Below are 25024 nucleotides of genomic sequence, written 5' to 3' on the forward strand. Positions count from 1 at the left end.
TTTCTAAAATAGAGTTTTTTATACCTCAGGTACATCTACATGCATAGCGTCTGGTGATCCCCACTACACAACCTTTGACAAACGCAAGTACAACTTCATGGGGAACTGCAGCTATCTGATGTCTGGTCCCTGCAATACAACCAATCTGCCATACTTCGAGGTCCATGCCGACAATGAAAACCGCTTCAACAGACCCACCATCTCCTATGTAAAGGCTGTACATGTGTATGTACAATCAGTGAAGATTTCCATCCTCAAAGGTGGTACTGTGCAGGTAAAAAATGAGAGGAGAAACTTACTTAGTTTTGTAACAGACCAGGTGGCAGAATGACAACAGTTGCCAGTGCCATTGTAAATTTTAAAATTTAAGATTTTATATAGAGTGTTTTTATAGCTGGTTGTTTCTATTTTCTCAGTAATCCCCCATTATGTTATTTGCACCTGCTTTTCTCACATAGCTGAATGGGACCAACGTAAACCTGCCAGTGAGTCCAGCCACTGGTGTGTCTGTCTTCAAGTCCGGAAAGCACTACACACGGTGTCCATGAACTTTGGCGTGACAGTTCGTTATGATGGAAACCACTTCATGGACATCAAAGTGATCAAAGAGTGAGTAAAGACGTAAAAGGTGGTGTCACTGGAGACACTCTCTTTACATTCCTACCCCAATCCCATACAGAACACTGTTTTCAAGGTTATGAAAACACCTGAATTGTTGCTCTTACTTCCATAAATCACTAACTTGCAAATTTTCTTGTAATCTGCAGCTATAAAGACAAGCTGTGTGGACTGTGTGGAGATTTACGATGGAAATGCCAAGGACGACTTCCGTAAACCAGATGGATCATTGACTACCGATGCCAATGAATTTGGACACAGCTGGAGCACTGATCCAGAGTCAGTATCATATATTTATATTTCCACAAGCATACCACATAAAAAAGCATTATCTGACTAGTTTAAAATCGATTCAATCATTTAGTCTTTTATTTTTACACTCTTAGAACCTCAGCCCCTCAGGACAAATGCTTTTGGAAACCTTATTTCTATCTGGAACCATTTGCTTCCGATGAACCCTTTTCAAATAAGAACCCCCTAGACTGAATATAGATGAAACCTTTGGAATATAATATGGTTCTTGGTAGAACCCTAAGAGTAGCCCTTTTCCCCATATTAGCACTAGTTCTTAAAACGGTTCCGTTCAGGGCTCTTGGACCCTTGGTGCTATCTAGCAAACCAGCATGGTTCCATTAGTTTTGATCAGAACTATTGTAATCAAGGATTCATCATCAATGGAGGGTGTTGCACAGTGCACAACAGAAGCAGACAATAATAGCAAGTTGTTAGATTGCATGGTTTGCATCAAACTTTTGTTCTGTTAATATTACAGATACTGTATTTTTTTTTTTTTTTTAATCCAAAAACACACCCAGACCAACCATTAACGAGATCTCTGCATGCTCTTTTTGTCAATGATTTCTGACTTGACTTCTCCATTGTTGCCTTCGTACCTTTAGAATATGACACACCTACTCATGTCATCACGGCTCACACTTCAGGTCAAGGAAAAGCTGCTATTTTTTGGTTCCAACTGAGAATCAACTTTTTGGATTCTGAACCAATTTATTTTTTGGCTAAAGTGCTTTCAAGAAGTCAAAATTAGGTACTGGGACTGGAATGATACATGTTCTATCATGGTAGAAAAAGGGGTATGGGTGAGTTCTTGTTATTACCCTTAGAAGGTTGAGGGTTCTCTGTAAAAAACATTACCCCATAGAAGGGTTCTCTGGAGAATCTCCCAGAGGGTGTTCTGGGTTAAACCTTTTACAGATGGTTCTAGGTATAACCCTTGATGCTAGACTCTAGATAGAACCTTTTGAGGGGGTTCCTTGTGGAAAAATTGTAAATGTTTGTACCAGGGAGCATGTAGGGTATAACCCTATAATGTTGGGCTCTAGGTTTAACTTTCTGAAAGGGCTGTATCTATAAACGTTTGCACCAATGACTAAAAAGGGTTCTAACATGGGGACAAACTCAAGAACATATATAGTTCTAGATAGCACCTATATTTCTAGGATTGCATAATTATTAAGTTATTATGTTTTTTTGTTTTTAATATTGGATACCTGTTATTTCCGTACTAACAAGTAATAGACCCATTACTGCTTCATCACATGTTCTTGTGACAACAATTAATCAACCAGCACGCAAAACTTCTCTAACTGACTGTCTGTGTTGACAGGTGTAATAAGAAACCCAACACCACAATCCCTGGGTGTGAAGAAGACCAAGAAATGTATGAGGGCTCTGGATACTGTGGCATCTTGCTGGACAAAAAGGGCCCCTTCGCTGTGTGCCACCCTAAAGTCAACCCAAACGTAAGTCATTACACCCACATTCACATTCACACACATATACAGTACACATACAAATGATGCAGTTAAATCAAATAAGGAGCCAAAAGTAAGAAAGTAAGAAAAAGTAACACAGAAATTAGAATTTCTAATTTGAACTATGTGTGTTTCTTAAGAATTACTTCAGGGACTGCGTCTTTGACCTGTGTGAGCTGGATGGAGCCAAACCAATTCTGTGCGAAGCCATAGAGGCCTACGTCAATGAATGCCAGGACCGCGGGGTTAATATCGACCCTGGAGGAATGAAACCTTCTGCCGTGAGTACCATAAGCATAAGAAATGTAGGTTGGATGGAGTGAGGAATGATGGAGTATCCTTTAAAGAGCAAGAAAGTCTAAATGGTGGATGGGTCAAACAAACACAGGACTTTAACCCAGGAGTCTACTGTTCAGGTCCAGTGTGAGGCATTCAGGTTTATAAACTATGTAACATGGTCAACATAATGTGACAGACATGTCACATTGGTCGCATACATCACATCACATACGCTGCATGCATCATAGATGTCACTTCATATACATTACATACATCTCAATGGTCATATCACCTTTGTCACAACACGTGTCACATCAACTTCATATACTGTAAGTAAGTTAATGACAATGTGATTTATGTGATATTTACGTAATGTATGTTATGTTGGGTAAAATAAATTGGTTGTACAGTACTGATAGGACAATTTCACAAGTCAAATTATTAGTGTTTTATTTTACATGGGCTACATTTATATTTTTTTACCTCCAGTTAACTATGTATTCTGCATTTATTTTGAGTTTTCAATGATTTTGGCATCATATTTTTTGCACATAATCCTGATAAGTTATTTTCCTATAGCCAACACTTATAGCCTGCTACCTATACATTAAAAGTGGTGCCATTTTCTGCATTCCAAATCTTGTCTTGATAATTGCCTCTGTGCTCGCCCTGTTACTGACTTGAGCCTCCTGTCCTTCCCCCAGCCCTGAAATGTGGCCCCAACAGCCACTATGAGCCCTGTGCAGACCCCTGTCAGGAGACGTGTACTGGGAAACCTCCATCCTGCAGCGGGCCCTGCTCTGAAGCCTGTGTTTGTGATCCTGGCTACGTGCTGAGTGCCGGCAAGTGTGTCAAAAAGAATTCATGTGGCTGCACATACACCAACGGCCAGTATTATGAGGTACAGTGAAGTGGGTGTGATAAGTCACTTGGGAATGTGGTGTGTGTACTGGGACTAATTTCATTTTTAAACCATCTTATTGAGGCCATTTCTGCATTTTGAGGATACTGTGGCCTTGATTTAAGCTTCCTGCAACTAACAAAGTTAAATGTGTGTGTGTGTGTGTGTGTGTGTGTGTGTGTCTGTGTGTGTATGTCAGCCTGGAGATGAGTTTTATGTGGACAACTGTAAACTGAAGTGCAGATGTGATGCTCCCCTAATTACCTGTGACGCTGCTGATTGTCCCCCACTGCACGAGTGTAAACTCCAGGAGGGAGAGCTGGGCTGCTATCCCACCAGTAAGTGAATAATTTACGCTTGGATGCATCTGTTATGAAATGCCCACTACTGCACAAGTATAGGACGTTTCTGGGATTTAGTAATGTTGCTTGGATTTTAGGATGTTTCTAGGATTTTAGAACTTTGCAAGGATTTTAGGACTTTTCAAAGATTTTATAACGTTTCTAGGATTTTAGGTCGTTTGTAGGATTTAAAGATGTTTCTAGGATTGTAGGTCATTTCCAGGATTTTAGGACATTTCCAATATTTAAGGGCTGGATGGATGGATTTAAGGACATTTTCTGAGATTTCAGTCAAAGTCAAAAGCAGAGGAGAACTGTTATTTAGCTGTTGTCTTACTGAGAGTTTGAAGCTCAGGAGAGCAGTCAGTCAGCTGTTCTTGACTGTTCGCTCAGCTGTATTGTACTCTGATGTCGTCTGTGTCTCTCAGGCTCTCAGGACTGTGTGGTGTCTGGAGATCCTCATTACAACACATTTGACAAGAAGTTCTACAGCTTCATGGGGACATGTACCTACACATTGGCCAGAACCTGCAAGAACAACACAGGTAGGAGCAGGCCTAAATATTTATTAATTTGGGTTTTTTTTTAACGTCCATTATACCTGCCACAACTCTTAACCCTTTTAAACCTGAGAAAATTGGCTTGATTTTGTTTTTCTTCTTTTTTTTTCTTACTTCTTTTCTTCAAAGACATGAGAAGGAGTTACAAAGAAATTACCTGAAATTAAGCAAAAAATGAAAGGAAAAATGTAAAAAATAAAATAAAATAATAATAATGTAAAAATAAAAAAAAATAAATATATAGATAAAATAGTTAATAATTATACTAATTATTACAAATATATATATATTATTTTTATTATTTTTTTGAGGGTGGCTGTAATTGCTTTTGTTTTTTTCCCGGAACAGTGTGAGTGTGAAAGAGGTTATTTTTATCCTTCCTAGGACTTTAGGACTTTTCTTGAATTTTGTAGTGTTTCAAGGATTTTCTGACATTTCTAGGAAATTCAAAATGTTTTTAGGATTTAGGGACATTTCTAGGACTTTAGAACATTTCTAAGATTTCAGGACATTTCTAGGATTTCATAATGTTGCAAGGATTTTTTTTATGCTGTTTTATGCACTCTGGCACCCTATGTATACTAAAAGTACAAAAACAATTCCCAGTGTGAATCACTTCATTTTTACTGTGAATCAAAAAGTAGTTGGGGGGCCACCCAGCACCCCATTGGGGGCCGTAAGTTGAGTATCACTCCTGTAAAGTCTGGTAATCTTACACCAGGGGGTGGCACTGCAACTACATGATAAATGAAATCAACCATAGTGGTGATTAGTGTAACTTATATAAAGCTGTATTTCAATGAGAAACACATTTTTCTTTTCTTAGCACATGTGGTTTTTAGACATTTTACATGTGATAAATCTGCATTTACATGCAGTTTAAGCATCAAAAAAAGCACACAGTAAACTGTTTGCTCTGTGTGCAGGGCCGTGGTTCTCAGTGGAGGGGAAGAACGAGGAGAGAGGACTGTCAGGTTTGTCCTACCTGAGAAAACTCTACGTGACTGTGAACGGAATCACTGTGACCCTGATGAAAGCCAGGAGGACGCTGGTCAGTAACATTTACACCTGTGCACAAAGTATTCTCCACAAGCTGTCAGTATCACAAGAGGATGACTTGGCATGCGTATATACGTGTACCACACACACACTCACACACAGATACCAGCTGTACTACCCTCTCTATATCTTAATCTTGTGGTTTCGTGAAATTACAACCCAAAGCCTGTTCCTCGTTCTCTTCGCCTTTTTATTTGATCTTATCCTTCACTTTGATCTCTTTTTAATCCCAGAAATCTGTCCGTACTCTTTCTCCTCTTCGCCTCCTGTACTCATCTGTTTGATCCGTCCACAGATCAAACGGGTTTTCTCCGTGTCAATGCTCCGTCATCCTATCCAGCCCGAGATGTAAATCCCTGTGTGCTGGCTTTTATTCACATCTGTAAAGCTGACAGGAAAATGTGAAAATTGAGTGTACCTTGAGCTTTTGTTCTACATCGTCTTCACACCGTGTTTTCCTCTTTCATCCCGGCAGGTAAACGGACGGAGAGTGTCCCTCCCTCACTTCCCCTCTCCCCTCATGTCTCTCAGTCTGGCCGGTCAGTTCATCACCCTGCAGACGCCCTTCGGCCTGCAGGTGCGCTGGGATGGAAACCATTACGCCCAGATCACAGTCCCCAGGTTAGAGATCCATTCAGATTTAATAATCTAAATCCTTTAGAATGCCAAAGTCACACAGTAACACAAAAAAACTAACTGATGGAGGCAGCACTAGACAAGTAGCTCCTGTGTTCAGTGAGCTAAAATGACTTTTTTTCTCAATGGAGTCTGGTGGTTTGGATAAAAGCATAGAGGGGAACTAAAAGGTGAATTTGTGAAAATACTCTCAATATAGCATACACTTGATATTGATGTTTTTTAGGGTGGCCAAAATACATTTTTTTACAGGCCCTCATCCAAAGCAGTACACTGCTTAGCTGCCATGTCAACACTCTTGTGTGCTTCTTTTAAGTGTGGACTGTCATCTATTGTAGGTAATACACTGACTTTGGATAAGTACTTCATAAAAACCTATTTAAAAAAAACTACCCCTTTAATGTAACATTAAGTTCACTGAAAGTCTATCCAACATGATGTCTCAAACACACAAATCAATACTTACCTTGCACAGATAAAACAGCCTAAAAGTGAATTGTTTATCTTTATATGTGAAACAAAGAATGAAGAAACATATAAGATGATTGTTCTTCTGTTAAGACAATTTCTGTACCTGTGAATCCATTCTCTACCCACTTTTGTTTTGGGCGGAAATGTTGAAAATTGAAAGTGTATTTAGCCTGGACATGAAGGAGTCTCTGCACACCCTGAAAGACAGAATGCTGTCAGCAGTTAATATATACGATGTTGCTATAAACTGCAGAGGGCCATAGTTTAATCTGAGTGGAGGTATATGTCATGAAAACAGAAATCAGATGGGCATCTGTCCAATCTGTAGATCAAAGGTCACACAGATCTGCTATTTTTAATAAATCCTCTCATCACTCTTAATACTTTTCTTATAAACCTTCCATCGATGATGACAATGCCTGGACTAAAAGCATCAGATGAAAAGATTTTTGTGTTCTGTCTCTTTGTTTCTAGAATTCCATTAAAGAGACAAAACACTATTTGACCTTTTAAGTCTTCTTAAAACGTTAGTCTTCATCTCTTAATCCCGTCTTCGCGCTGTCTCCGTCCCCACCAGCTCCTACCGTGACCAGATGTGCGGCCTCTGCGGAGACTACGACGGAAAGCCAGACAATGACTTCACCAAACCAGATGGTGTTCTGGTGGGAAACGTCAACGATTTTGGGAACAGCTGGCAAACTGAGGAGGATGAGGATGACTCGTGAGTTTTTCACTTTTGTGTTGAAATCTGGGAATTTATAGATTTCCTTTAAATGTCTGGAGAAATTTAAGCATGTGTATAACTACATGTGAATAATAATCTGTGCACATGCTCAGCTGCTTATAGTTTGATAACTATAATAAAACAAACAAATTCTGTGTATGGATTTATACATGTACGATGGAGGATTAGGGCCACGTTCAAGAAAAAAAATTATGGATTTTGATAATAAAGTTATAATATTACAACAATAAAGTTATAATCTCGAGATTAAACTCGTAGAATTCTAAGAATAAAGTCATAGTTTTGTGAGAAAAATCTTCATTTTATGAGAATAAACTGAATTTTACAAGAAAAAAGATAGCATTTTACAAGAATAAAGTCAGAATTTTATGAGAAAGGGAATATTATATAACAGAAATAAACATTATACCAGGAATCTATGAAGGTCAGAGCTCATTTCAAAACAAAAATCCATTAACTGTGTGTGACACAGCATGACACCAGGGAAAACTCTTCCGTTATATGTGTACACAGGTACAATATGATAATATTCTGCAAAGAATTTTAATTTTGAGGGAACATATATCAAAAATTGATACCGCCATAATTCCTGAGGATGAATGAAATAGTTTGTGACCCTGCAGTTGTGTTTGTGTTGATCAGGTGTACCCCAGGCACCAAGCCTGACCCCGACTGTGACCCCAAACTTGAGGCTGAGGTCGTCAAACCAGACAAATGTGGCAAAATCAAAGACCCTGCCGGACCCTTCAAGTAAGAAAGCACCTTCTCTTTTTTTTTGAATTTGTAACGAATTATTGACCTGCTCCAACTGTTGCAGTTGCAGTGATACATGGCATCACAAATAACCAAATATTAAACATAAAAGCATGGGGAAGAGGCAACAAGAACTTTAACAAGACATGTCCCAAATATGAACAAGAAATCAGTGAAAAAGTTAGTCAACAATAAAATATAATATTTAATTTTACTATAGCAACGTTTAGCTGTTCACAATAAATGGATGGATGTACTCCCTGTCGGAGCTGAGTCAGCACATGTTTATCTTGCGGAGTGGATGTGTATCAGATAACACACTGTGGATAAAGGCAAGTCAGAGGGTGTCTTAATAGATACTAACATCAGTTTCAAAAGATAGTTTATTGGCTCAGTTTTGGACTTTACAGCTGCACAGAAGGTGTGTGTTTGTGATATCTTCACACAGATTATCTCACTCATTTATCTGTTTCAGATTACAGATATCACTCGTTCTAGGAAAATCACATGGAAAACACTGGACTCTGAACCAAATCAAAGCACCCACACACACACTTTTTTTTACCGATTGTTTTTATCCATTTTAAATGCAACAACTAATAACTGCTTTCAATATACAATACATAAATATCAGGGCAGTGAAAGACAAGTAAAAGAAAAATAAATAAATAATTAAAAACAGGACATAATAACAAATGAAATACATATTTGACATTCTTACATGATTTGATTTATTTCGGTCGTGTAAAAAAGAAAATAGGTAAGTGATTATACAAACAGACAGACAAAAAAGTAATATACAGACAATGAACAACATAAAGCAAAAGAAATGGTCAAACACATGATGTCTTAGATATTCAAAAAGGATTGACAATAAGCATGAATTTATTTAATCCCACCCCTACTCCATAAATCCTTGAATTTTAATTAAAGAGCTTCCTTATTAATTCAAACCTATACCCTAATAAACTAAACATATATACATACACACATACCCAAAATCAAATATCTTCAGTTTTTTTATTATTATTTACAGAAAAAAATGTATCCAAAAAAAATAAACCGTAGCCCCTTAAAACACCTGCTGATTGCTAAAACCTCAGTGAAAATCATGTGTTATACATCATTTTAAACTGGTTTATGGTTAGACATTGTTTTAGCTCAACATTAAAACTGTTCCATAGCTTTGCTCCACAGGCTGATATACAAAAACTTAAAAAAAAAATAAAAAGCAGCCACATCAAATTAAATTTCCCTTTTAAATTATAACCCCACTCTCAATCATTGAACATTTTTTTAATATTTCCTCGTAGCAGGTTATTTTTAGCCTTAAACATTGTTTGTGACATTTGAAATTCCACAAGATATCTAAATTTTAAAAGTCGTAAGAATAAAGAGTTAGGTATCTGACAAAAAAAATAAACCCATGATATCCACACACACATTCATATATTTTGTTTTTATATGTGTATTTTTTTTTTCCATTCTCCAATAAAAGCATATAAATGTTCTCAACATTATACATTGTTACATTTGTATTTCTTTTCAAGGACTTAAGTGGATGGTACACGTGTAATCAGCAGCATTAGTTGTGATTTTTCAGTGTGTTTTTTTTTGTGTTTTAGGGAGTGCATCAGTGTGGTGAACCCCACTCCATTCTTTAAGAGCTGTGTGTTTGACATGTGTCAGTTCAACGGCACGCAGCATGTTCTGTGTGACCAGCTGCAGGCCTACACCGACGCCTGCCAGAGCGCCGGAGCCAAAGTCCACCCGTGGAGAACCCAGAGCTTCTGCCGTATGTCTTTACTATTTTTATGTGATGAACTTTTTTTTTTCCAAAGATCATTGTCTCTTTGCTGATGGCAGAGGACATCCTGTTCCATTTGATCTAAATCATTTTTTTGATCCTCCCTACCTTTTCTTTGTTCATCACATATCCTCTCCTCCCTCCATGCAGCCCTGGACTGTCCTCCCAACAGCTCCTACACTCTGTGCGCCAGTTCCTGCCCGGAGACGTGTCTTGACGTGGTTGGTCCTCCCGGCTGTGAGGACGTGTGCGTGGAGGGTTGCGAGTGTAACCCGGGCTTCATCCTCAGCAACGACAAGTGTGTGTCACTGAAGGACTGCGGCTGTGTGGACAGCAGTGGAGACTATCACCCTGTAAGTGGCAACAACCTCCCAATAAATTATGAATAAATCATATTTTAAGCACAAACTCGACAATAGAAAAGCATTGTTTTTAGTTAAGTCTTTGAAACCAAAGAAAATTAGCCGGATTCATTTCAAGAACATAAGAAGGAGGCAGTGAAGAACTTTACAAGAAATGATCTAAAATAATCGCAAGAAATTAATGTTATAAGAAAATTACCTGACAATTTGCACAAAAAAAGAAAAGTAAACAAAAACATATATAACAAATAGAATTTAAATGAAAATATTAAGCTCATATGACAAATCTAATTTAAAGTACATTTTATATTTTCTGGAAAATATTCCTTATTTTTTGTTAATTTTCTCTCTCTCTTTTCATTTTCAGATAATTTCACTAATGACTTTAACTTCAGATAATTTTGCTAATTTCCAGCAATTCGCAAGACATTTCTTGCCAATTTAAAAAAAAAAAGCAGACAACTTGCTTGCATTTAAAAGTTTAGATGCTTGTGAAAGGCGTCCAAACGCAACAAATGATAACTCATGTTGATCCAGGTCTTAAAGGGTTAACCACACTGTCTTGTATATGAGCTAAACAATGACGTTTCTGGAGGCTTGATGCATTAAGATTGTATTGTATCTTCCTATACAATGTGTAATTTGCATTTGTGTGTGTGTGTGTGTGTGTGTGTGTGTGTGTGTGTGTGTGTGTGTGTATCAGGTGGATGATAGCTGGTACTTGGAGGGCTGTGAGCAGAAGTGTGTGTGTCACAGTGGAGGTTTGATCCAGTGTCACAACAGCAGCTGTAAACCAGCCACCGAGAGCTGCCAGCTGCAAGACGGAGAATATGAGTGTCGCCCTCTGGGTATGTTTTACACACACTCACACACACACAGAGAGAGTCATGTTTCCATCACCTCAGGACATTACATTGACTTAATATAATTTTAGCACTTACTTCTTTCACCAACCCATTGAATAATATGATATGGATACATCAGTATATCAGGTTTCAAAGCACTTGTTATGAGATCTTTCTCATCAACACATCTCATATTAACATCATTTTACATATAGGACATGGGGCGACCAGAGTACTTGTTTAACAATAAAGCTCCTGCTAACTCACCTGCTCAGTGGCCCAGCTGATTCTTTTTTTAAATACAATTTTCAGTATTAGTTTAGTAGAGCTTTTATAAAGCATTTGGGTTTTTAAGGAGGTTTTAAATAATTTTTTTTCAGTGCTCATGGTCCCCATAAGCCCAAAAAGAGTTGCTGTGTTTTAACCCAATACTAAGATTTAACTCTAATCCACTTTGCTTAACCCTAACCCGAAGCTTTACTCAGCCTTTCCTTACCTTAACCCAAGTCTTCACCCCTAAAATTTAACAATTTAAGTTAAGGGGTCCCTTTACAAGCAAAACATTAAACTGCTCACAACAAGGTCTGTTAATAATCTTGAGTAGCCACACAGAAAATTAAACCAAAACAATCTAAAGTGATAATAAGTTGATTTTGAAACAGACTTTATTGTCATTATATGTACAACACACAACAGAAAATATCAACAGCAACTCTGCCTGGTGCAAAATATGAAGCAGTAAACAGCCAAGTAGAAAAAATAAGAGCACAGTAAATAAAGCAACAGTGATAATAAATAAATGACAGTGAGGTTGTAGTCTGACAACTAATAACTTAAGTAGTTCATAAAACCAGAGTTAAAATCTTACTGACATACAAGTCATGCTTCAGACATGTATGAACTATAAAAAGAACATTTTTCTTTGTTTAACTGTAACACTGCTCTGGAGTAGAAAGTGCTTTTATAGTCGGGTTGTCCGGGTTTTAATAGCACTGCAGGTAGGAGAAAGAAGTATGTATTTTTGATTTTGGGGTGAACAGTCCCTTTTAAGACCTTCATTATCTCAGCTGACATATATGGTGCATGTTTCTATCAAATGACCACACTGTTACACATACATGCTGACGTATACAAAGTCTGTAAAGCTCCATACAAGTGTCTGTGTATGTTTTACGTGATTTACAACAGTGTACTACATGCTAACAGTGGCACTTTTTGGGAAGACAATGTGTGAAATTCATCAGCAAACAGTCGAGACTTCACACAGTTTGGCTAAATTCCTCGCTCTCTCTTGCAGGAAGTGGTATCTGCTCAGTGTCTGGTGATCCCCACTACACCACCTTTGACAAACACACCCACCACTACATGGGCACCTGCTCCTACACCCTGACCAAACCCTGCAACGAGTCCTCCGGCATGCCCTACTTCACCGTGGACACCCAGAACGAGCACAGGGGGAGCAATAAGAAGGTTTCCTACGTCAGAGCTGTGGTGATCAATGTGAACGGTGTGACCATCATCCTCGGCAAGGGCCGCAATGTCCAGGTATGTTACCTGAAAGAATGGCAGATTTTCATTAACTGAATATAAAATCTGCCAAATAAAACATGTGAAAAAAGGATTTTACGCCTGCATGAGTGATAGAAATCCCTCATATGAGGCAGCTCCCACATATAAGGGGCTCGCCTTTCCATTATGGCTCCTTAAACACACCTACGTGGCCTTGGATTGTAAATAATGACGGCTAGTGTGGTGGCTGCAATAGAAATAAAGCTGCTAATGTTTTGGACATCCATCACCATGCTTCTTGAAATGTTATCATCAGAGGAGAAGTCACAGAACAGCACTCAGTTAATATGCAGTCATCTCACAATTGTTTTTTATTGACATTTCAAAAATATCGCTTAACTTTTTGCGCAAACCTGTGATGGAAACCCGCTTTGTGTTGCATTCATGTGAACGTGCACCAGAGTGATATTTCACAACATCACCAGTGACGGACTTTTGTAATTATTTCGTTAAAATAAAATTGAGAATAGGCAACACAGCCCGTAAATCATACTGTGGTTGAGACTCACCTGTCACCTGAGGCTCCAGATTAACGTGGTAGGTAAAACATGTGCAAATCTGTAATGAAAACCTGCCTACAGACGGTTGGTTTTAGGAAAATGTTTTTGTTATATTATGGGCTAAAAAATAAGTTAACTGACAGATGATTAACAAGCAGCCTTCCTGATAATCAGTGATTCCTGTTTCAGTCATCAGATTAAACGTCTCTGTGTTCCTCAGGTCAATGGCACAGTGGTTGTCCCACCTATCACCTCCATCAGCGGAGTTAAGATCTTCTTCAGCGGCAAGTTTGTCGTCCTGGAAACATCCTTCGGCCTCAGGGTGCGCTTCGATGGCAACCACCATGCTGACGTCACCTTGCCATCCTCCTACAACGGCCTGCTCTGCGGCATGTGTGGTAAGAACCAGTATCATTTATTAATTGTTATTTCCATATCACTATTTCCACAAGTGATTCCAGTCCCGATTTTCTTCATGACAGCTATTTCCACTCAATAGCCAACTTTATGGCGAAAACTGTGTAACATATTTTAATGTTTGCTTTCCCGGCAGGAAATTTCAACGGAAACTCCAAAGACGACAACTTGAAACCAGACAACACACAGGCTGCTAACACCAATGAACTGGGAGACAGCTGGCAGGTTCCTGACCCACGGCCTGAGTGAGTCACACAGCACAACACATAATATTTTTGAGATTTGGCAGTTCTGTGAGGTCACCAAAAATAAATCATGAAAAAGCATCTGTGTGTACACAAACATCCATAATAAGGACTCATCACTTTATTCCACCTCTTCTCCAGCTGCTCCAACGGAGGAGGACAGGAAGACTGTGATGAAAAGGTAGAGGAGGAGGCCAAGAAGCCCACCAGCTGTGGCATGATCACTGATCCTAATGGTATGTCTCACACACACACACACATACATATATCCTTGTACTTATATCTTATATGTGAGGACCTTCATTGAAATAATGTATTCCCTAGCCCGTAACCGTAACCTTAACTATCACAGCTAAATTCCTAACCCTTATTACAAACCGGACCCTAAAAATAAGTTTTGACCTTCAAAATGTCCTCATTTTCAAAAAATGTCCTCATTCTGCTTCAAAAGTACTTTTTTTGGTCCTCACTATATAGCATGTACAAGAATACACACACAGAGTTTATTAATATTATTGCCGTTACTGTTGTTATCATTATTATAATTATTTTTTACAAGGCCTATTTGTATTGTTATTATATTTTGGATAATTGTTGTTATTTCTCTATACTCTTCCATGTTAAAAGCAACTATTAAGATGTGCTTTGGCAATACTCTTTGATTATGGTCATGCCTATAAAGCCTACTTGAACAGAATAAAATGAGTTTTTTCTGATGCTCACTTCTACACCTCTGTGTGTCTGACCTGGTCCTCAGGTATCTTTAAGCCCTGCCACGCGGTCGTGCCCCCCGAGCCACACTTTGGAAACTGTGTGTACGACATGTGTGCCACTGGAGGTCAGACCGTGGCTCTGTGCCAGGCCATCGAGAGCTACGCCGACATGTGTGCTGCCGCAGGAGTCTCCATCACATGGAGAAACAACACCTTCTGTCGTAAGTCTGTAATTGTGTCTGTGCGGGAAAACAAAAGAGATCTTACCCAAGTTTATTAATAAAACAACACATAATTTACGTGATTGTTTTGCCACTTCCCATTAAGCAATTTTGGATTCTAAAAGTGTTCTCAGAATGGTACAATCCAACTAATTAAATGTTTTTGTGAAGTTTTCTTTCAGTTTCCAATACCTTCTTCCAAAAGTTAGAGTAACATTCTCTATAAATATTAGAGTTAGAGTTGCCAGCATGAGAAAACTCCCAATTGCAGCTTTAGATTTGAAAAAAAAGATGTATATAAACCTCCCCCTCCCCATTGCATCTGTCCTCCTCTCTCCAGCTCTGAAGTGCCCCCCAGACAGTCACTACAACCCGTGCGGCCCTGCCTGCACCCAGCCCAGCTGTCAGGACCCCGCGGGCCCCGGCGGCTCCTGCAACCAGCCCTGTGTGGAGGGATGCTTCTGCAACGAAGACTTTGTCCTCAGCGGAGATAAATGTGTGCCACTTAGCAAGTGTGGGTGCACCGATGAGGACGGACACTACAGACCGGTAAGTTCGCTCAGGTGTTATGATTTTTATTTATCTGTAAGTTTTTTGCAAGAAAATGCATGGATCTTTATTATGTGTACTTTTTGCGTATGTGTGTAGGTGGGAGACTCTTGGTTCACAGAGACAGACTGCTCAGAGCGCTGCAGGTGTAACGGCAACAACAACATCACCTGCGAGCCGTGGCAGTGCAGCCCTGCGCAGGAGTGTAAGGTTGTAGAGGGAGTACTGGACTGCCACTCCACAGGTAACATTCACTGCACCTCAAGCTCTTTTTAGACATGAAGGATATTGTTTTTGTAGTTTTTCTTCATCCTTTCTCTAGATCCAGGCATCAAATATATTCGTCATATTTCACAGAACCTTAATTTCCCCCCTCAGGTAAAGGAGTGTGTCACGTGGCTGGAGATCCTCACTATTACACCTTTGATGGTGTGATGCACACGTTCATGGGCACCTGCACTTACACTCTGGTAGAGGTACGGGCATAATTTGACCTTTGCGCCATATCTGAAGTGTTGTACATCTGGCTGTTTTGCCAGTTTTGATCAAAAAAAGAAAACATTTTCAAAAGATTTCTCTGAATGCTTTAGGTGTGTAACGCCACCAAGGTAACTCCCTTCAGGATAGTGGCTAAAAACGAGGAGCGTGGTCAACCAGAGGCCTCCTACGTCCGCTCTGTCAAAGTCTTCCTGCCTCATGACAATGTGGTTGAGCTGCAAAAGAGCCGCAGAGTTCTGGTAAGGAACATTTTTTCATTTTTTTATTATATCATACAGCTACAGATAACAAATGGGAAACAGTGAAATGATCAAGCGGCTGACTGACGTCTGTGTTGTCTCTGTCTTGTCTCAGCTGAACGGACGGCGGGTGCGAACCCCAGTTACAGTCGACACATCCCGAACCAAGGTGATAACCAGCGGATCCTACAGCCTGCTGGACACAAGCTTTGGTCTGCAGGTGAAGTTTGACGGAGTTCATCACCTGGAGATCACCGTTCCTGGAGAATACTTTAACAAGGTATCAAGACATAAGACCTGTCTCACTGTCTTACTGTGACTTTACTAAATGTCTCAGTGTCTCAGGCAATCAAAGACAGGAGATTTAAACATTTGTATCTAATTGTAGTAGCTCCACTCAGTCACCAAAAGAAAATGTTGGCATTGTACGTTTCATATGAATCAAATCAGTGTTTCTAAATTATGTAGCATATGAGCTACCTTTGTCGTCAAGAGTTTGAAGGGATGGTGAAAGGTGTGACACCTACACCCACCTACAGATCACTGATCAAGACCAAAAATCAACAAAACCCAGTTTTAGCAAGTCTTTTTTTAACATAAAAATGCAACATATCCATAGTTTGCAGAAACATCACATGCTATCATTTCTTATGTCAATTGGATTGACTTGCTTTTTGTGCTTTTAATGAGATAAGTAGAAATAAGATGCAACCTTTTAAGTTCCTCTGTGTATGAAACACTGTAGTAAACCAGTTCCATCATCCCTCCTCTGCAGCTGTGTGGCATGTGTGGAAACTACAACCACAACTCCTCCGATGACTTTCTGATGCCCAACAAGAAACCAGCCAAGGACGTGATCGAGCTGGGCAACAGCTGGAAATCAGAAGGAGACAGTGATCCTGGGTCAGTGGGTTACAGCTATTTTTACTACGATCATCTGGATAGTTTGAGGCATATTTCATGAAAGTCAAACTAATGTCAAAGTTCATTAAAGCTGGGGTAGACAGAACTTTGGAAAAGGCAAGAAAAAAAACGCAGAATTTGAAAATACACCCACCTGTCCTTCTTTTTTTGGGTTGCTTTGCAGTTGTTGCCAACACTGAAATAGCAACTTTCTCTGCAGGATTCTCCGCAATTTAATCAGACTTTCACCAAAAAGACGTGCACACTCTCAGTCTCCTGTCACCTTCTTTCTAAAGCCTGAAAACAGAGGCAAGAAGGGGTGGTCTGGTTTTCTCTCAGCTCCCTTGAATGCTCAAAGTTTATTAAGATTCTTGCCCAGTGATGCTGCCCACCCCAGATTTAACTGGCTTTTTCAGAGCTTTTAACCACATAATCACGGTCTTCCTCGGTGTACTGCGGTTGCAAAAAAAAAAAAATCAGACAAAATATCTTAACCTGAAACGGAGTGTCACTCAAATAGCATGAGCTCATATATCAGTTCAGTCACTCAGAAACAACATTGCAACTCCCGACTAAACCATTGGTCCAAACTTTGTCTTCCCTCCAGCTGTCAGCCCGACACTCGTCCAGACATCCACCCCAACTGCACGGCAGAAGAGGAGAAGCTGTTCGAGGCTCAGTGCGCCGAGGTCATCCTCTCTGACCGCTTCAAGCCCTGCCACTCTCTGGTGCCCCCCGAGGCCTTCCTGGGTAACTGCATCTACGACATGTGCGAGTACAACGGCATGCAGGCGACGCTGTGCGACAACGTGGAGGCGTACGCTCAGGCTTGTCAGAGCGCCGGAGTGACCATCAGCTGGAGGAACAACACCTTCTGTCGTACGTCACAGTCACGCTGAATAACACGTCAAATAAAGATTTTAGTTTTAGTCTTTTCAAACTTAACTGTCCTCCCTCCCTGCAGCCGTGCCCTGCCCCCCCAACAGCCACTACTCAGACTGCACCGCGCCCTGTCCCCCCACCTGCTCCGACCTCTTCCCCATGTTCTGCCACCTTCCTCCCACCACCTGTGTGGAGGGCTGCCAGTGTGACGCCGGCTACGTCCTCAGTGACAGCAAGTGTGTTCGTCTGGATAAATGTGGCTGTCTGGACACAGATGGAGAGTACCATGATGTGAGTGAAGCAGAGTCCATATTGACACATGCAGGCTGAGAAGCATTAATCCTTTGAAATCTGAGCAAATTAGTTTGATTTCGCTTTGAAAAAAAATAAACATGGAAAGAAGGCCCTGAGAAATGAAAGAAGAAATTATCAAAATTATCAAAAATTAGTTAAAAAAAAAAAAGAATAAATAGATAAATAAAAATTTTAAAAAAAAGAAAAAGAAAAGAAAGTTTACAAAACAAAGGATAAAAAATGACCTGGAAAAAGGGCAAAAAATTTATAATAGTTCTGTAACACCATTTTAAATATGTAAGTATCATCATTTTTCCCAAGACATTTTCCCCTAGCTTCTTCAAAAATCATTTTCTAAATCTACTAATGTCTTGCAATTTGTGAAACATTTCTAACCAAGTTGCTTATTGCCTTTTCCAGAGATATCTCTGAAAGTCCACAAAATAGTAGAAGGAATTAAAAAGAAGAAAAGCTACCACTTGTTTGAACAGGTGGATAATTTCTACTGTATAAAATTTGGCAATTATTTCCAATGCTTTGTCATGAAAAGAACAATGTATTCTGTGTAAATTACTAAAAAAAAACAAACAAAAAAAAGTATGTCCTGGAAATAAAAAGCTTAATTATTATGACATTCCACATGGATACAGGTATTTTTGAAAGCAGCAGTTCCTTCTTTCTCAAAAATATCCCACCCATACATAGGAAGGCAACAATACATTGATCCAGATCAATATATGCATTCACTGATTGCTGATCCAAAATTATTGATGAAAAGTGAAAACATGATGCATATTCTCTTAGCCAGGCTTTTATTTTGACATCCCCATGGCAAGTTTGAGTCAATATTTCCATCCAAGCGCAACTCCTTATTAAATATTTTGATAGTGCTAGCAGACTAGCTCCAGGTTAGCATCCCAAAAAAAAACTGATATGGTCTCATCAGTCGCAGGCCCTTGATTTTTATCAGTTGCAATCCAGCCGCGGCAGACTGTAAGGAAGGATTTTTACACACAGTAACGTACCACTGTGTTCATACATGTCAATAACGCTGCTTGTGTGTGTGTAGGTGGGAGATTCATGGCTGACTGATAAATGTGCTGAGTCGTGTACCTGTAACCTCGGTGGCAAAATCACATGCAAGGACCACAGCTGTAATTCCAACTCGGTGTGTGCCCTGGACAAATATGGAGACCTGTACTGCAAACCAGCCAGTGAGTGCACCGCCTCAACAGTTTCATGTGTAATATTCCATCGTGCAGTGCAGATACTTTAAATCAGGCATACACAACTTGATTTGCTCAGGGGTCACTTTTGCAAAATGACAGCAGCCCCATACATGTGTCAAAGATTTTAGAAGTTTCCTGGATTTGAGGACATTTCTGTGATTTTTGGACATTTCTTGGATATTAGGACATTCTAGGTTTTTAGGGTGCTTCTAAGATTTTAGGACATTTCTAGGATTTTTAGAATGCATCATTTGTTTGAGGAAATTTCTAGGATTTTTAGCATATTTTTAGGATTTTAGGAGACTTCTAGGATTTTAGAATGTTTCTTGGATTACAGGACTTTTCTCTGATTTAAGGACATTTCTAGGATTTTAGGACCTGTATTGTGGTGCAGGGGATCCTCCACTGGCTTTTGATAAACAAGCTCTATTTTGATGCTGTTTTGTGCACGCTGGCACCTTATGTATACTAAAAGTACAAAGCAATGCCCACTGTGAATCACTTTATTTTCATTTTTAATTATAAAAATGGTTGGGGGGGGGCATCTGACACTGAATAGCGGGCCAGATTTGGCTCACGGGCAATGAGTTAAGCATCAATGCTTTAAACTTTAAAGCTTAAAAATATAAGTCTCGCTAACACATCTTCACCATTTCATTAATCATCTAGAGTTCAACAAGTGCAGCATCTCTGGGGATCCTCACTACCGAACATTCGACGGATTCACCCATCACTTCCAGGGTCCCTACACCTACATCCTGGCTCAGGGCCACAACCTTCAGAACTCCCTGACTCCCCTGGTGGTGCGGGGCAAGAACATCAGGCGTGGGGGGAACAGGAGGGTGTCGTTCCTGGATCAGATGTACATCGATGTTTACGGCGTCAACGTTCGCTTCCTGCATAAGAAGACCATCCTGGTCAGTAGTTTGTCTCACTGAAGTATTGTTTGCTTTTAGTAAAAAGGAACATATTAACATCATAAGTGTCCCCTTCAGGTGAATGGGGAGCGTGTTGCAGCTCCTCTCAGTCCCGTTGATGGTTTGACTATCACAAGGAACTCCAGGGAGGTCCAGCTCACCACTGACTTTGGACTCACTGTGCGCTTTGATGGCAACATGCGCGGAGGTCAGAGAAGAAGAAGAAGAAGAAGAAATTTTTTCCCTCACTATCTGATTTTGATTTTGTCAATCCATTAATTTCCCTATTACATCTCTCTCTCTTTCTTAAACAGAAATCATCCTGCCCAGTACCTATAAGAACTCTGTCAGAGGGCTGTGTGGAAACTATGACGGCCTCACCAGAAATGAGTATATGAAGCCGGATGGCACCGTGGTCAGGGACTTGAACAAGTTTGGAGAAAGCTGGAGGGTCAGTGACCGACAGGCTGATGGACTGAAGATCTCCAACCTTCCTCACACAGTCTACAGGTACCGGGGTCACTGCTTTAGCTGTTGATACACTTTGTATTGTAGTTAGGTATCTGTACTCACTACCTTTAAGGTGTCAGCCAAAATAACCCAGTGCCAAGAAGTGCTGAAACGTCTCCAGTCTGGTTAAATTGAGTGTATTTTGAGTTAGCAATTCATTGTGCTGATATGCCACAAAAAAGTTCAAAATTCTGGCTACCGCAAAACTTCAATTGAAAGGTTGGGTCTCTTTTACTGACCAGGTGTACAAAATCCAAGGGTGACCTTGGGAAGGAGCTTTTTGTGTGGTATACTGTTATTGGCATTGCACCTTTAAAAAATTTCTATTTCCTTCCATCCATCCTGCCACCTTTCTCCAGGCGAGAGGTGGAGACTGATCTGGATTCAGGATTCGAGACATCTGACTGCTCTAAGTCTCAGCTCAATGACTACAACAGTGTGAGTCAGTGTGGAGCCATTTCTGACTCCAAGGGGCCGTTTGCTGCCTGCCATGCTACCGTGCCACATAAATCCTACCAGGAGTGAGTAGACTCTGTGTGTGTGTGTGTGTGTGTGTGTGTGTGTGTGTGTGTGTGTGTGTGTTGGGAGTGTATGAAATTGTCCTGTGGAGAGGCATACCGTTTTTAATTTGCGCACATCACATGATACCTTTCACACCCTTCTTCCAAATCTAAATATGGCATAATTTTGTATGAGTCAGACCTTTGCTCATGCTCAGTGTATCTGTGTGTGTGTATCCCTCAGTGACTGTGTGTTTGACCTGTGTGCTGAGGATGGCAGCACAGCGCTGCGTTGTGCCAGTTACGAGGCGTACACTGCAGCCTGTCAAGAAGCTGGAGTGAAACTGGGGTCCTGGAGGCAGCAGCTGGGTTGTGGTAAGATGCTGAACACACGCAAAGTCACACTGCATCCACATCATGAGAGATTCTGAGTGCGAGACACATGTTGGAATAAGGAGCTTGTTTTAGCCAAGCAGCAACCTCTGAGGCTTAAAATCAAACCAACATGGAAGTGCCAAAAACTGCAGTTCATCTAATGGCCACTAGAGGCTGGCTCCAAAAGAGAGTGAATCCCCCAAAAATGCCATGCTAAAATGCCTAATTTTACAGCAGGGATAAACATGTTTACAACCTGGTGCAAAAAAAATGGTTTTGGTCTCTATAGCTATTTTCAACATTTATGAAAACTTTACACCCGTACATTTTTAATACATTTTATTTTTTTACATGAATTGTAAAAGTGGAAATAATGAGCCTGACTTCTCCCTCTGTCTCCCAGTCCTCTCCTGTGGTGCCAACAGCACCTACTCCCCCTGCATGTCACCTTGCCCCGCCTCCTGCGCCGACCTGGCAGCCCCCTCCGAGTGTGACACCACTTCCTGCCAGGAGGGGTGCCAGTGTGCCGCCGGCTTCGTCATGAGCGAGGGAAACTGTGTGCCATACACACAGTGCGGCTGCACCTTCCTCAACAGATACTACACTGTAAGTGACAGCAGTCATTGTGTGTGTCATTGCGTGATGATGTCATCACATCCTCCGTCTCATCTCTCTCCCTCCGTCCTGCAGCTAAAGGAGAAGTTTGTGACTGAGGACTGTTCTGAGGATTGTGAATGCACCAGCACGGGCGCCGTGTGCCAGCCCAAGACCTGCCAGGCCGGACACGTCTGCACCATCTATGACTTCAAACGGGACTGCTTCAAAGGTATGTGTTTGTGCTTCTATGGAAAAAAACTCCACCGACTCCGGCCCCGTCTACACATATACGAATATTTTGTTGTTGTTGTTTTGCAAAATATCTCCAAACATGTCCATGCAAGAACACTAAATTGATTGCAAACCACCAACTCTGGTTGTGTTAGATGCGCAATGTGAACACACAGTTTCCAAAAAACTCCCATTTATCGCCCAAAAGTGTTTATGCTTTCAGGAGGTGGTATTTCAGGCGATTTGAAAAAGACATATTCCTGACAAGCTAGCATGATATGGTTGGTACCAATAGATGCCCTACGTTGTGTGGTTTTACAAGATACCACGAATATAGGGACATTTTTGTCCTTTTGGATTTAGATTTTTCAGTATTTTTTTTCTGTGTTAATTCAAAGGGTATAGATTTTAGCAAGGCTGTGTGATTTTTGGTTAATTTTAGAATTTCAACCTTAGCTTTTATAATGATTTTATAGTACATTGTTAAATCAAAAGTGTTTCAATTATCCTCCTAACTAATTCATTTTCTGTGTTTTGGGTTCTTTTTTTACATTTAAAAACAGTGACATTTTGTAAAGACACTGGCATTTAAAGCATTAAAACTCAGAAAATTAATAAATATTTTGTAACAAAGATCAGTGCTGGTACTAGTACTAGTTGTCTTAGGATTTAACTCCAGAACGTGGAAAATAATATTAATTTATATCATTTTTATAGCAGTTTTAGAGGAGGACATTTTTGTCCCTAGGATGCATTCTTGAGCTAATGTTATTAGGGAACTAGAGGGTTAAAAAAGAGTAAAGCTCTCTACAAAGAAGGGGAAAATTCTTGTTATCCATCCTGCTGCGTTTATTTATCATCTCGCTTCTATCTATAATAATGTCTCATTTCGTGTTACAGCGAGTCCCTGCCTCAGTTCCCCATGTCTCCATGGGGGAACATGTGTGGAGGCCACCAACACCACCTACACCTGTCAGTGTGCAGAGGGCTACGAGGGCACAAACTGCGAGGTGGAGATAACAGAAAAAGAAGGACTGGGTACGTGCTGCGCAATCCTCTCCTACACTTAAATTAATAATTTTTGTTTTTGTCTGTTTGTTTATGGATAAAAACGTGCTTCCATTGTCAGTATTTTGTTTTTAATTGTAATTGTTTGTTACAGAAACAAAGTGGGTTATCCTAATCGCCGTCCTGGTCGCGGTTGTTGTCGTCATCATTGTGACCGCCATCTCTTGTGCTTGCAGCAAAAAATCTAAGTGAGTCTCATTTGATGGTGTGTGTGTGTGTGTGTTTTTGTGTGTGTGTGTGTGTGTTTGTGTGTGTGTGTGTGTCACGACTGCTGACTAACATTTGCAGAATGTCCTGACTGGCATTTCAGCAGCAGCCTGAGGACACTGTCGCTGTCCTCTGCTGAACACAAAATACGCACTCATATCGAGGCCCAGATCAAAGTCTGATTTCCATTGCAGGTCACACGTTTATGTAATACAGAAGCAGCAGTCGTGTGACACTGGGTGAGAGAAAATTACAGTGTCCTTTTTGGGGAATTTCTGGGCGCATATTTTATCAGCACTGGAAGGGACAGGGTGCCTTCACTATCTGAAGTCTCTGTATTCTGACCTGCAGGCACGCATGTGTTATTGATCCTGTGCTGAACTGTCTCACCTCGCTGTTTGTTTCTGTCTGCAGGAAAAAGAAGAGCGAAGAGAAGAAATTCAGCATGAAATCGACAAGTAAGAACAGTCGTTATCGTTCATGGTGAAATACAGTTATAGTGAAATAATATGACTCAAAGTCAAACGACTATGACAACATTAAAAATAGTATAGTGTGAAACAGATTACAGTAGCTATGGCAATTGCCATGAAGTCAACAATTAGGCCCATTATTTTATTCATTTGATTTCATTTTATTTTTTACTTTTATTTTATTTTATTTTATAGTTAGTTTTTTTACTTTCTTTTCAATGAGCATTTCGCAAAAAAATGGCCAACAAATTGTAAGAAATAAGTAAGAGATGAAAAAGAAAATGTTCTGAAAATTTAGGCAAGTTTTAAGAGAAGGGGGCATTTAAAAAATAGAGAAAATGCCCCTATTTTTAATTATTAAAATTATTTTCTTAAATTATGTTACAGAAAGAAAATACATTTTTTTTGATTTTTAGCACTTTTTAATATATTCTATTTTTTAAAATATTCTTTTCTTTATTCTTTTCATTTTATTTTATATTTCTTATTTATGGGTAATTTTCTTGTAATTTTCTTTATTAATTTTCTGCTCATTTTTGGGCTGTGTCTTGTGAAGTTGCTCATTGCCTTCTGCCCATGTTTTTGGAAAAAAAAAGAAAAAACACAGACCAATTTTCTCAGGTCTCAGGATTGATGGGTTGTGTTAAGTGAGTAAGTGAGTCAGTTTTTTATTTATGGAGAAATCTCCTTGAATGCCAACTTCAGTCTGTATTTGTGTTTGCAGCCTATAGACACATT

General features: G+C 39.9%; 1 protein-coding gene across 1 annotated transcript in view; it reads left to right on the top strand.

Moving 5' to 3' along the window:
* zanl (zonadhesin, like) overlaps nucleotides 1-25024 on the top strand; it is a 38272-nt gene that overhangs the window by 13153 nt on the left and 95 nt on the right. The window contains 42 exon segments of the mRNA XM_042512652.1: nucleotides 30-274; nucleotides 459-533; nucleotides 536-609; nucleotides 768-801; nucleotides 803-897; nucleotides 2243-2378; nucleotides 2531-2642; nucleotides 2645-2671; nucleotides 3374-3570; nucleotides 3770-3908; nucleotides 4340-4456; nucleotides 5398-5522; nucleotides 6006-6151; nucleotides 7215-7358; nucleotides 8025-8132; nucleotides 9761-9930; nucleotides 10093-10295; nucleotides 11008-11152; nucleotides 12447-12694; nucleotides 13439-13616; nucleotides 13772-13880; nucleotides 14022-14116; nucleotides 14638-14814; nucleotides 15155-15363; nucleotides 15463-15607; nucleotides 15742-15839; nucleotides 15954-16100; nucleotides 16216-16380; nucleotides 16876-17003; nucleotides 17611-17882; nucleotides 17968-18176; nucleotides 19249-19393; nucleotides 20078-20325; nucleotides 20404-20533; nucleotides 20640-20835; nucleotides 21195-21356; nucleotides 21580-21710; nucleotides 22114-22316; nucleotides 22401-22536; nucleotides 23439-23576; nucleotides 23701-23794; nucleotides 24228-24296. Coding sequence (XP_042368586.1) covers nucleotides 30-274; nucleotides 459-533; nucleotides 536-609; nucleotides 768-801; nucleotides 803-897; nucleotides 2243-2378; nucleotides 2531-2642; nucleotides 2645-2671; nucleotides 3374-3570; nucleotides 3770-3908; nucleotides 4340-4456; nucleotides 5398-5522; nucleotides 6006-6151; nucleotides 7215-7358; nucleotides 8025-8132; nucleotides 9761-9930; nucleotides 10093-10295; nucleotides 11008-11152; nucleotides 12447-12694; nucleotides 13439-13616; nucleotides 13772-13880; nucleotides 14022-14116; nucleotides 14638-14814; nucleotides 15155-15363; nucleotides 15463-15607; nucleotides 15742-15839; nucleotides 15954-16100; nucleotides 16216-16380; nucleotides 16876-17003; nucleotides 17611-17882; nucleotides 17968-18176; nucleotides 19249-19393; nucleotides 20078-20325; nucleotides 20404-20533; nucleotides 20640-20835; nucleotides 21195-21356; nucleotides 21580-21710; nucleotides 22114-22316; nucleotides 22401-22536; nucleotides 23439-23576; nucleotides 23701-23794; nucleotides 24228-24296 — 6124 coding nt within the window.

The sequence above is a fragment of the Plectropomus leopardus genome, chromosome 23, assembly GCF_008729295.1.
Source record: "Plectropomus leopardus isolate mb chromosome 23, YSFRI_Pleo_2.0, whole genome shotgun sequence".
NCBI classification, from domain to species: Eukaryota; Metazoa; Chordata; class Actinopteri; order Perciformes; family Serranidae; genus Plectropomus; species Plectropomus leopardus.